The sequence below is a fragment of the Parambassis ranga genome, chromosome 17 (assembly GCF_900634625.1).
Source record: "Parambassis ranga chromosome 17, fParRan2.1, whole genome shotgun sequence".
Lineage (NCBI taxonomy): Eukaryota > Metazoa > Chordata > Actinopteri > Ambassidae > Parambassis > Parambassis ranga.
The window spans coordinates 16,098,400-16,110,516 of NC_041037.1; the positions used below are offsets into that span (position 1 = coordinate 16,098,400).

Below are 12,117 nucleotides of genomic sequence, written 5' to 3' on the forward strand. Positions count from 1 at the left end.
GGAGTCTATAGATTCTCATTCAGGGATGAGAAGGTGTCCTTCAACGCAAATTAAAAAAGGTTGTGTATTTTTATGATTTAAGACTGTACTGTTCATCTCTGTGAGAGATTTAGGCACCTAGGATCTTTATATTACGACCTCCAGAATGACCTTATTTTCAAAGAGAAGTGTTCGTGAAGCTTTAGAAGGAACCTCCCATAACAATGACATGAAACATACATCTATAGTCACACGCAGACAAAAGGCAGGAAATGGCAAAGCAGGAAGTCAGTATGTCAGTATAGGAAATGAAGCTGTAGCTCTCAGATGTAATTCCTTGTGATTTCTCTGATTACATTCCATTGATCCCAATGTATGTTTTTTCCTGTTTTTGACCCACTTTGGAATAAGAACTTACACAAACCCTGTGGTCAAAATCACAGATCTTCTATTGGTATATGTCCTTAGAAAGGTGGCGCACTCTTCTTTCAAGAATGGATCTTGAAATCCATTCTTGTGTGACCCAGATGATCTGGAGTGTTGTCATCTCTTACATAACTGGCCTGGGCTCAGTTTCCAAAAATCAATTTAATCCTAAAAAAATCATTGTCTCTTGGCTCACAAAAGAACAAAGACAATGTGCAGTAAGAAAGCTGTTGGGGAAAGTTGGCCCAGGATAAATGGCTTCCTGTTTGTCCCAGAGAGTGGTTAGCTAGGTCAGCACGCACAGAACAACAATAACAACCAGCCCAGTCTGATGCTCTGATCTGCTGTCTGCAACCCTTACTCTTTAAAGTGCAGGCTGTCCCTCAGTAAGATTCAGAACAGTTAACCTAATTTCGCACTTTATTGTTTCCGCAATGAGAATCTTGTCTGCTGGCCAGGGTCCACATAAAGCACACAATGACCACAAGTGTCACTGTGTGAAACATTTCACGGAGCTCATGAAAGGCAAAAAGGGAAAAATGATGGGTTCACATAGGTTTTATCATCCACAACTTTTGCCATCTAGAAATTCTTTCTTCAGTTAAATTTGTGAGTGTGGGCCAAGCAATGTGTGTATATTATGTTGTACAGCTTTCAGTAGGTAAACAACGCTGTTTAATTTAAGATGAAATTGTATGACCTGCTGTGATTTGTCTTTAGGGTATTGCAAAGTGTTGTTGTTATGACATCATCAGTAAGAGACTAACCTCCAGTCTGCACAGAGGCTCTTTGTGGGATTCACTTAGGCTGTGTACGAAACCACTTCCTCACTCCCTACTCCCCATATGGGGAGTTCAGTGTAAGGCATCATATAGTAAACTTATTGGGAAAACATTTTCAGACATTTTGGTGCCTGTTCGCGATGGTACTGCTTTTGTACTGACCATCGGATGGACAGTGCTTCGTATGATGCATTGTGGAAAACATTGGGGTCTAAGAAATTGTGAAATTGTGAAATTTCCCAGCTTGGGAAGTATTTTCTATTCTATTCTATTTTAAGATTTCTCACTTGTAGTGCACTTTATAGTCCTATAAAGTAAAGGACAAAACAACGGCTATGTGGTCTTGTCAGTTCTATAACAGAAATAGGTGGCTGTTCCCATACGTGTTCACTCTCGTGACATAACCAAGTTCCTGCAGTAAAAAAAATAAATGTTAAAAAATTAGCAAAATGCTGCTGAACATAGAGCTTCTAGCTACTACAAATACACACATTTCCAACAATAATTGAAGTCACACAAAATCATAACACACAAAATAAGTGTCCTTATAAATGGGCAATGTTACCAAACCAGAATTGATGAATGAGGAGCTCATTGTTCATTCAAATTAAGAAAGAAAGAAGAAGAAGAACCATGTAATGTAACTTTGAGGAATCACAATTTCTCTTATTGAACAACAACTGAAGACAGCCATCATGTTCCCACAGCTTCCAAAAACCTTCCAGGGACATCTGAAGCAGGGGGTTACCTGCTTTCAGTTACACCATTATCATTCCTTGCTTGTGATAATACCAGGGCGTTAGCATCACAATCACAATGTTTGCACTGGCCTTGGAAACAAGTTACAGAGAATTTTAATTTTAAAATAATTCCTGTGGGCAAATATTTCAGCACACATCTGTTCATATAATGGCAGGACTTCACTATAGTATGCGTCTTCATCTCAATTAAAAATCTTGATATTAGACAAACAAATTTTGCCTAAGGCCACATTCACTAATCTGATGATTATTATTTGTCAGAAGCTTCCATAATCCTTAACCGCAGGTATATATTCATTCCTTTAAATTGTATTTATCATCTGACATTTTAAGAAACTAATTACAAGTGCATAAACTTCACTTGTACTTATATATCCATGTCAGATAAACTGGGAATTCATAACTTGAAATGTACCTGTGTTTGTACTCACATTTGATTAGATGAAAGTATGTTGTAAATGTATGTTCATTCAGTTGAGTTCTGAAAAATGTGTGGTTGTATGAATAAATATAAATACCATTGTCTACGTTTTCTGTCCCATATGTTTGTCTGTCTTGAGGACTGTTCACTTGCTCCAAATAAAGACAAGCATGTTTGCAGGCAGAGGCATGGTTTGCAGGAGGACATGAAGATAGGCTGTCCTTGAGATCACAACACATTTAATGTGACAGAAGTTATACATGTTGGAGCGTGAGTTCATTGCGATTGATGAATATACAGTATATAAATATTAGATACAGACTACATACAAGCAACCAAGGGAAGGTAGCTGGTGGAGCTATAAAAAGAAGTGGAAAAATTAATTATAAATTTCCAGATACCTTTCCAGCCTTTAGCTTAGTCACAGTCACAGAGCTGGCACATGATAGTTTTTAGATACATACTAGACACCTACAAAGACCTCTGAAAAGGGAATCTACAGCTTCCACGCTGACAGCACACCACAGCCTCATGTCTGCATCGTTGGTTAGTTGTGACCAAAGATAGCATAAATACTGTATCTTCACAGTTCTGAATTTACCTTATTAAATAACAGATAAATCTGCGGTTTGATATTATTGAACTAATACATATCCAGGAAGGAGTAGCTGCTGCTTTATTGACAAAATGTAAAGTTGTTGTGTGTACACTGTTTAATGAAGGCTTGGTAATTACAGGGTGGAGCCCTACATAATGCAAAGGGGATGGGAGATAGTGGGGGTCCCCAACTGCAAATCTTTGCCCCGGGCCACCTTGCAGGTAAATCCAGCCATTCAGCCATTCAGCCAAGCTATTCGGTTTCATTCATTCATTCATTAACAGGCATTTTTTGGAACTTGTTAATGTCCATGTATGACGAAGAAGAATTAAAATGGATATAAAATTGGACAGGTAAATAACTTTATAATGTTCAATATATTAGGGAAATGATCTGAAGGAGCAGGTTAGGAGAGAGGGTCTAGTGAGTAAGTGGGGGGTGGGCAGGGGGTGTTCCTTGGGAGTCATATTTCCCAATTCTGTGGGTCCTAAGAGTCACCCAGCTCAGAACTGAGAGTGTCTTTGTGCCGAGAGAGAGAGAGAGAAAGAGAGAGGGAAAGAGAGAGAGAGAGAGAGAGAGACGCAGCAGTGTGACTTCAGGTTTGCACAGTGAGGCAGAAGGATCACTGAGTTTGCCGGAGTTTCATCACACACATGTAACTTGGAGTTCACTTTAAAAGCTGGATTTTTATATACTTGCTCGCTAAAAATGTTTCCAGGGTAAGAACCAGTTCCATATAATATTTGTATATATTTTTTTGCATGAAATCAGAAGTTAGAAGAGTTAGGTTTTAATTGACTTTTGATTGCAATGTATTTAGTTCGGACCTGTGGTTTTTTCTATGCACTATTTTTGATGCTCAAAAAACATTTCAGTTGCAAGATACAACTGTTTTAATGTGAAAAATGTATAAGCTTTTTTCCACTTTTGAATGCTTTAAAGTTTAAAAAACTTCACCAAAACACAGCTTTCATTATGTGGCTAATGTGTCTCCTCAGGTGGTCTCTTTCCCTGCATATCATCCTGCTGTGCTGGCTGGCTGCTGCCCTGCAGGTTATAGAAGGTAAGATTCATCTGTACATAAATAAACATCCCTGTTATGTGAAGAAAATGAGGGCAATGACCCCACAGATGTTTTATTAGGAAAGTGAAATATAGCCTCTCCATATATTGATGGTGTTCTAGGGTGATAACTTTATAATGCAACTATGTTTTCTGCCTCATAATAAGCAAGATTAAAAAATATTAAATATCAATATTATAATTGATTCAGCATTTGACCTGAAAAAATAATTTAAAAAATTTCTTTATTACCCTCTTAAAAGACAAAATCATAAAAGTAAGTATACAGTATGGATTTATCAGTGAATGCTAGTATGTCCACAGCCAGAGTACGTTATGTTCAGAAACACAAGTGCCAATTTCAACCAAAAACTAACATTTCCTTCGTGTAAGTCATGATTTAGGCTTCTTACTGTCAACGTCACATTCCGCACACATTATTTTACACACACATACATCAAATGACTGAAAATGCACCACTTTTGGCCTGCTTACGCCATTCAAGCATGGAAGCTCACATCACTTTCTGAATAAGATTATGTGAGGGTTCAAGGATGTGTGAAAAAGTACAGATAAGGACGATTGCTGACCTACATGAACCCAAACAACAAACACTGAATTTGACAAGAAACTGTGTGAAGAATTCATCTTTAAAAACTAGAAGGAAATCATCGAACAATAACCCATGGAGGAACACTGAAAGACGCAAAGAAGCCTCTACACACTAAACACGAATTGGTGCCTCTTTAAAACCGTTGTAGTGATTAGTGATTAGCTGATTTTCTCAGCGTTCCCTGCTAACAGTTGAATAACAACAAAAGGACTCAAACTGATTCTTCTCACAGTTCTATGACATTTTCATTTTCACAGCTCTGTCTGCTATTGTGGATTTCATTCAGTGCCTTCCTGCTGTGAGGATGTTCCTATATGGCTCTGCAGGAGAGTGATTGTTTATTTGTTTGGCCCCAGACCAGGCTTCCTCTGCGCTCTTTATCCTACATGACTGTGTACGATGAGGTAGCTGGAAGTGGCAGACTAGTCAAACGCTGCACCAGGGTGAGAAGTGAAGTGTTTAGTTTATATGGTAATGGTGTGAGGGCTATCAACACGGCACAGGCTGCTTGTGTGCTTGAGATATTTGGAAAGGGGGCTCACACTGAGCTTTGAAGTGGGATGTTGAGGACACACTCGATCTTGTGCTGGATTTTTGTGACTTTGTGTATTGACAAATTTATGGTCTCTTTGTAATATTTGTGTTGTCTGTGTTGATTATGAACTCAGATCCAAAAAATTGTGGACAGCCATGGGCTTGATGGTTAGAACTTGTGACAAGAAAATCATATGTTCAGTGTTGTTTTGTTTGTACTGCCAGTGTACCCCTTGAGCAAATCACTTGAGCACCACACCACTGAAAAACTACTGTAATCTTCTACAAGATGTATTTTCCACACATTATTATTAATTCTCAGTCCGTTTGCCCATTACATTTAGACTTCCCATTACCTTTACCCATGGATTGCCAAGCCCCAGTCCTGTGTTGTAACTACATTTTCCACACCTCATAGCTGGCAGTGTAGTAATATCACCAATGGCACACCTCAGTTTGTATCACAGTACTGGAGCCGTGGCTCAGTTTAGTTCAGTTGGATGTGGGGGGGAAAGGTTTGTGACAACTAGAGTTCATTATTTCTAAACTTTTATTGACTTTATACGTTGGATTCATATTTCTCTTTAGTGCAGTCTGCTTGTGCACTAATGACTTTTACAACTCTGAATGTTGTTACAGTCCTGAACATACAGATATTATAGAAACTTAAAAATATAGTCATATAGTTTACGTGTACATGTGCTGCATGGCCTAGTTGTATTTGGTTGTCTTGTGACGCAGCTAGATTTCCCATATGATCACAAACACGAATCCTCTTTGCCTTTGAAACTATTTGTGTGTGTGGTAGCTTTTTTTAACAGTTTTTGGTGTGAGTAGAACTGTGTTAATGTGTGATGGAAATCAGCCTATCGCCTGTCAACATGTGAGCTACTGTTCTGTTGCTTCAAAAAGATCCTCTCTTTTGTGGTGTTTGCGGTGATTCATTGATCTGATTGGTTGAAGCTAGTTTGCCAATGATAGGATCAAGTGTGTGTACTTAGGTGACATGGTCCCTGATCAATATGTGATTAGGGTCCTTTGATCCAGGAGAAAATGCTGATTGTAGCTTTTACACTAAAGACACAAGTCAGGTGTTAGTGAAGGTTAGATTTTTTTTTTGTTGTATAAAAGGGCCGTAAAAGATTTTAAGACCAAGCACGGTTAAATTTAGATGTATGTAGGGTGGATCTGACAAATTATAGATACTGTATTGTTTTCTATGCTTCCAGCTTCGATCTGCCTCCCCTCCCAAAAAAAAAGAGAAAACACTCTTATTTCTGGCTCAAGGAACCTTCACTTTCCATTTGTCGTTGGTTGAGTTGCTCTGAAAGGATTCCATGTTTAGCCAATATAAATGATTGTGAGGCGCACCCAGTAGGAGTCTGTTTTTGACGTGTTTCCTCTCTACAGTAGAATCAAGTCGCATTATTTTACCGTTGACAATTTCAGTCTTGTTAGCCTTGAAATCCTAATTTAACAGCCACATGTCAACTGCAATTTTTTTTTCTGCTGTCAAAAACATTTTATTCACATTTACACCACCTCTTCCCTCCCCCGTATTTAACAGTTTTACCTATGAGCTTTGAACCCCTCCCCTCCTCTCCTGACCTCGTTGGGTCTCTGATGTTGCTGGAATAAAAACTCCCACCATGTTCCCCTTTAGTGTTTTATGACTCCTGGCAAGCCAGCATGTCATAGAAAGAGTGTGTACCTAAATGTCTTCAGTATAGACTGGACGCCGTCACTGCAGCCTGTCTGGAATGTGCTCATTCAGTCAGAGTGACTTTGATTTGAACACAGTTGGGCACAATGGGCCAACTGTAAAAGGTGTCATTGCTGTATGTGTGTAACGGTCAGCTCTATGGGATTTCAATGGGAAAATAATCTCTCAGTGGAAAGTGGAGAATAAGAATGGCTGTTTTCTTTTAGGGTCTTTTTTGACTTTCCGTTGAAAATCTTTTCATACTTTCCGTGATGTGATGCTCACAGGGATGATGTCGTTCTCTAACTGTGGGCACCACAGGAAAACAGTGTGTGGAGGAGTTGTTGCAGAGAAAGCCTTAATGAGACTGAGCTGATGAAAACGAACAGATTTCAGAAAGTGCTGAATTGTTACTAGTTCTTGTTGTTGTTTCGGATCACCGTTTCCATGGAAACTTCACTGGCTATGAATAATCATCACTGTGTATCTGCTCCGTGTTATCTATGCAGGGAATGAAGCACAAAGAAAGTCTTTTATCAATGTGATGATCTGAAACTTTACGAATTTGTGGAGAGGTTTAATGTTGTGTTTATCTGCGCAGTTAATGCCTGTAAATGAAGGCCCAGTAAATGTGTCTTTGTTACCCGACTCATTCAGGAGTATAAAGTATAACTGGGATTAACAGATACCACCTATGTTTTGGCCTGTTTACTCTAACAAAAAAGTTATAACTTGTGTTTGCTGTCAGACACCGAGCTTCAGTTACTAAATAATTAAATTAATTAATTAATAAATAAAATTATCATGCTGCTTGGAAATGACTGGGAGCTGCCGGTTCCTGGAGCAATACTCTTCCTCCCTTGCTAACCACAGGTTCATGATGACATATTTCAAATGTATGTAGGTGCTGGAGCCTGGCACATACTGTGTATAAATAATGTATGCTTTCTATGATGCGCACAGGCAAACACTTTGCTTTCAAAATGCTCCTGATCTGAGGTAAAGTCACGCTGAAGACACAACACAAACATGCCGTAAAACCCAAGCTTAAGATAGCTTTGTTCAATGCTGACACTGTTGGCATATAGCTCCCAATTGAAATCTTGTACATTCAAGTCATCGGGTTAACCATGAAGTTTTGTACCTTCTTCTGTGTCAGCTCGGACAAAGAACAATCACAGCTTGTAAAACATCATTTTTTCCTATTTCTCCTCGTCTGACTTCTGTGTAGGTGCTTTCCCAGCGCAAGAGGAACCTTGAGTCACATAAGTGTACAGTGACTGGTTGAACACATGAATGCAGCATATGAAACAGGAAAGTCGTACTGACAAACAGTAGCTTTGTAGTCTACAGCAAAGTGTGTCTTACATGCAGCGGTATGCAGGACTGTCACACACATTTCTGTTTATACATGTGATCAGTGGTGACCTGGTAAAGTTGTATAGCTTATTTCAGACTTGTGGCTCAATGACGGCTCAAAGCCAGTGTGAAAACTGAGTCAGATGAGGATACACGAAGCAGGGCCTTTCTTCTCATTATTATTTTTCTAATTAATTTTAATCCAGCAATCATTTTTGATTTAAACATGATGTTTCATAGGGTCGAGCTTGTTTATGTTCCAACCTCTTTAATGAATACATCACACACTCACTCGTTCTTTTCTAGTAAACCACCAATAAAACTAGTTGAAAGGGAAAGGTTGAGCATACACTGTTGGCCTTTGTGTATGTTTATGCTCAAGTACGCTTTTGCATATTTGAGTCTGTGGCTACAGAAATTATGCCCATTTACAATGTTTGCAGACGGAGAGTGTTGCATAAACACAAGGGCGCACACAGACAAACGTTCTCTTGAGGAAATATCTATATGTGAACCATATCCTCATCATGTTGCAACCTGTCCATGACAATATTCTCAATTTGTGTGTAATGCAGAGGATCAGCTGCAGCCATATCTCAAGCTGCACATACATGTGGTAATAACTTACTTACATAGCTGATCAGATACATCTCCTTCACTTAGCCTTATCCATAACCCGAGGCATGGTGGATGTGCAGCTCCGGGCTATAAACTTGTTTTTGGTTGTTGCAACTCCTTTTGAGTGAAATTCATCATCTGATCATGTAAGACACACACAAGAAATATGGTTAGTGAAAAAGATGCATGTGATATCAGTTCAGTATCAGCAGCACATGAATGATCTAACTGCAAGGCTTGCACATCTCTGCCACCAGATCCAGCACAGACAGAACTATACTCCTGCATTTACAATAGTACAATAGTGATTTCTATGTGCACATTGGTGGGTGGATGTCAGTGGATGGTACTCTGCCAGAGAGAATGTGAGGCAGACATGAGATAATATTTTCCTGTCACATTTGTCTGAAGGTTGTTGTTCATTCCTCTCAGTTCACAGCAAATGTCACAACACACAACAAAGAGCACGCACAAAATATTTAACAGAAATCATCATTGACTTCACTGGCCCAAATCTAAGCTTCCCATTGTGACTCACACCTGACACCATGACTGTGATACAGGATCATATGTGCAAATAAATTCGCCTTTACAGTGCCTCACAAGGAGGAGAGCATGCAAGAACAAGCTCTAAGAACAACACTTGCAGCTGAGCAAACACACACAGACGCCCATGCCCACACATACAGAGAGAGAGAGAGAAAGAACATAATCATACAGTACATCTCAAAGACAAAACAAACAAAGAAGAAATCAGGCCAAAATTTGCTGTGGTCAGTCTGTATCTATCTAGTCACACTGTCCCTCTGTGTCCAGCTGTTCCACTCATCTGAGCAGGCATTAGCACATGGAAAAGAAACATCAGTGAGATGTCCACTGATGCCCTCTCTGTTTTATTCTGTTTCTGTCTCTTGCATTACTGTGTATTTCCGGAGGTGAAGTAAGGGTGAAGAAAGGGTGAGAGGATAGCAGGAGGAGCACTGTACATGGACACTTGATGTAATGGAAACTGTCCATCTGCAGATGTCCACCTCTGACCTCAGCTCAACTCTAAACAATGAATTCCTCTATCACAAATATGGTGTAGGCTTTATACAGCATGCCATTCAGTGGACTGTGTGTGTGCATGTGTGTGTGTGATGTCTGTGCTTGAAGTCAGAAGTTCATCTGTAGCCTTAGCCACTTCATTTGGTTATCGTCTTAATAACCTGTGACTCTGCAGGCAGCCTGTAAACCATTAAACCAATCAGATTTCTTGTTACAGAGCGCACGGTGCAATCACATGCCACTTCCCATAAGATTTAATTTCAATGACTGCAGTTTCTAATGCCAGCCCTTACATCGTTAGAACATGTGGACACCTTAAAGCAGCAGTAATCTGTATTTGTATGTTGAAATGGAGTAAATGACTACATGTTATGTAAGATTTGCTGAGGGCTAGTATTGCATTTCAGTTAACTGTTTTGCAAACACTGGGAGCTCAACACCAATAGACACTGTTGGTGAAAGCTGGTGAATGCACCTAGAGCCTCACGTTTAATAAGTAATTAGAGTAGTTAGAGTATGAATATAGGACAATTCTATGCTAATGCTGTGTTGCTGGATTTGTAAATAGGTCAATGTTAACACAGTTTAAAAGAATTTACATTGTTGTACATGGTAGTCAATACATGTCGCTAGATAAAGTTAGATCTGTGTAATGGTGAAAGCCACTAGGAGGTCAGAGGACAAAACCTTAAGCTTCTAATGAGTTTTGCCAAAGGGCACTACAGCAACGTGATTAGTTTACAAGGTAAAGCCTGAGTCGTCTAGTTAAACCTTGGATTTGGTCCCCTTTGTAAGATTTTAATCTCTTAAACATGGTAGGAGGATCTTTAGGATAATGGAAGCTAAATAAACTAAATGTAACTTCAAGTACATTCCTGATTTGTCTAGTCAGCTGCAGCTCTGAGTCTATGTTATGTTGGCCCCGTGACTTCTCTAATGCAATTGGCTGGATGCCGGCCCCAGTCATTACCCCAAGCTCTCTTAATGTTGCAGCCTTTCATAACACACATAGCACACAGGTTTGATTTAAAAGTTGAGTAAACTGGGGAGTTATTAGTGCCCTTTTCCTTTCAGATTACTGATATGCTACAGCCAAATCAAACTGTTGCTCCACTGCTAATACTACACACACAACAAGACTATTGAAAGTAAGCCACGTTTTTTTTATTTAGTTCTTTGATAAGATCAAGGTAGCACAGACTACAACATGATTTGTCACTCAGCACAAATCAATCTACTTATGGATGGCTCTTAATGGTAGCACTGCTAGGCGACACACATTAGCATGCTCACAAACATGTAAAGTGGGCAGGGTTAATCCTACCCTAGGGTTAGACTCCCTCTGATAACCTCTGACTCCCAATTTTCTTTTCTCCTTTTTTGTTTTTCTTTCCAGGCCTATTTTTCCTTTTTCTGCACATGTCTTTCCACACTCCTAAACTTATTCACAAGACTATATGGGACGTTTACGAAGTTTCTTCAAAATTTTTCTTAGCTGCTCTAAGGACAGGTCTCACCTTAGGACTTCCTTCTGCTTCATTTTTTATGAATGAATGTAGTTTGTGGGCCGTTTGCCTCCAGGTAGCCTCTGCTTTTGTCTTCACTGAGATAGGAGTTTGAGGTTCAAAGAGTGTGAGAATGGGTGTGTGTGTGTGTGTGTGTGTGTTCGTCAACTATCATCTCCCACATTCCAAGCATTTTTTTTTGTCTCCCACCTGCCGTCCTGGACACAAAGGAGATGTGGATGAGACAGACAGACCCTGTCATGCAATCACCACTGAACCATAACAGTGTGCAGGACCTCAGCTGGGATCTGTTACTGCCCCTCAGTGATGCAGTTGAACATTACTAGTTTGGACAAATGAAGACTGCCATATCGTCACATATAAAAGCATGCAAGGAAAGTCCATGTATTTATGCAATTTGTGGTTATTAACAGACCTTATTCCATGTTGGGACTTTATCTATCGTGTTATTAATGCTTATCTGTTGCTTATTTTTTACACTGATAAGAGTTTTAATGTGCTTAAGGCCTCACCACACATTATGACAATGTTTTGTTTTCAGTATCTGAGCAGCCTTTCTTGGCCAAATAAGAGCTCATAAAAGTACCCCAACATTTCCTGACTCAAAATATTAAATGAAAACACATCGTAGGAGGAGCGGAAGAAGAGGGAGGGGAGGTGCATGAGAAAAAAACTGCTTCACAACACAG

At 39.5% G+C, this 12,117-nt stretch overlaps 1 protein-coding gene across 1 annotated transcript in view; it reads left to right on the plus strand.

The window, feature by feature from the left end:
• Positions 1-3,607: 3,607 nt before the first annotated feature.
• col15a1b (collagen, type XV, alpha 1b) overlaps positions 3,608-12,117 on the plus strand; it is a 30,546-nt gene continuing 22,036 nt past the window's right edge. Inside the window, exons 1-2 of the mRNA XM_028426886.1 lie at positions 3,608-3,686; positions 3,966-4,030. Coding sequence (XP_028282687.1) covers positions 3,676-3,686; positions 3,966-4,030 — 76 coding nt within the window. The 5' untranslated portion in view covers positions 3,608-3,675. The remainder of the gene's footprint in view (positions 3,687-3,965; positions 4,031-12,117) is intronic.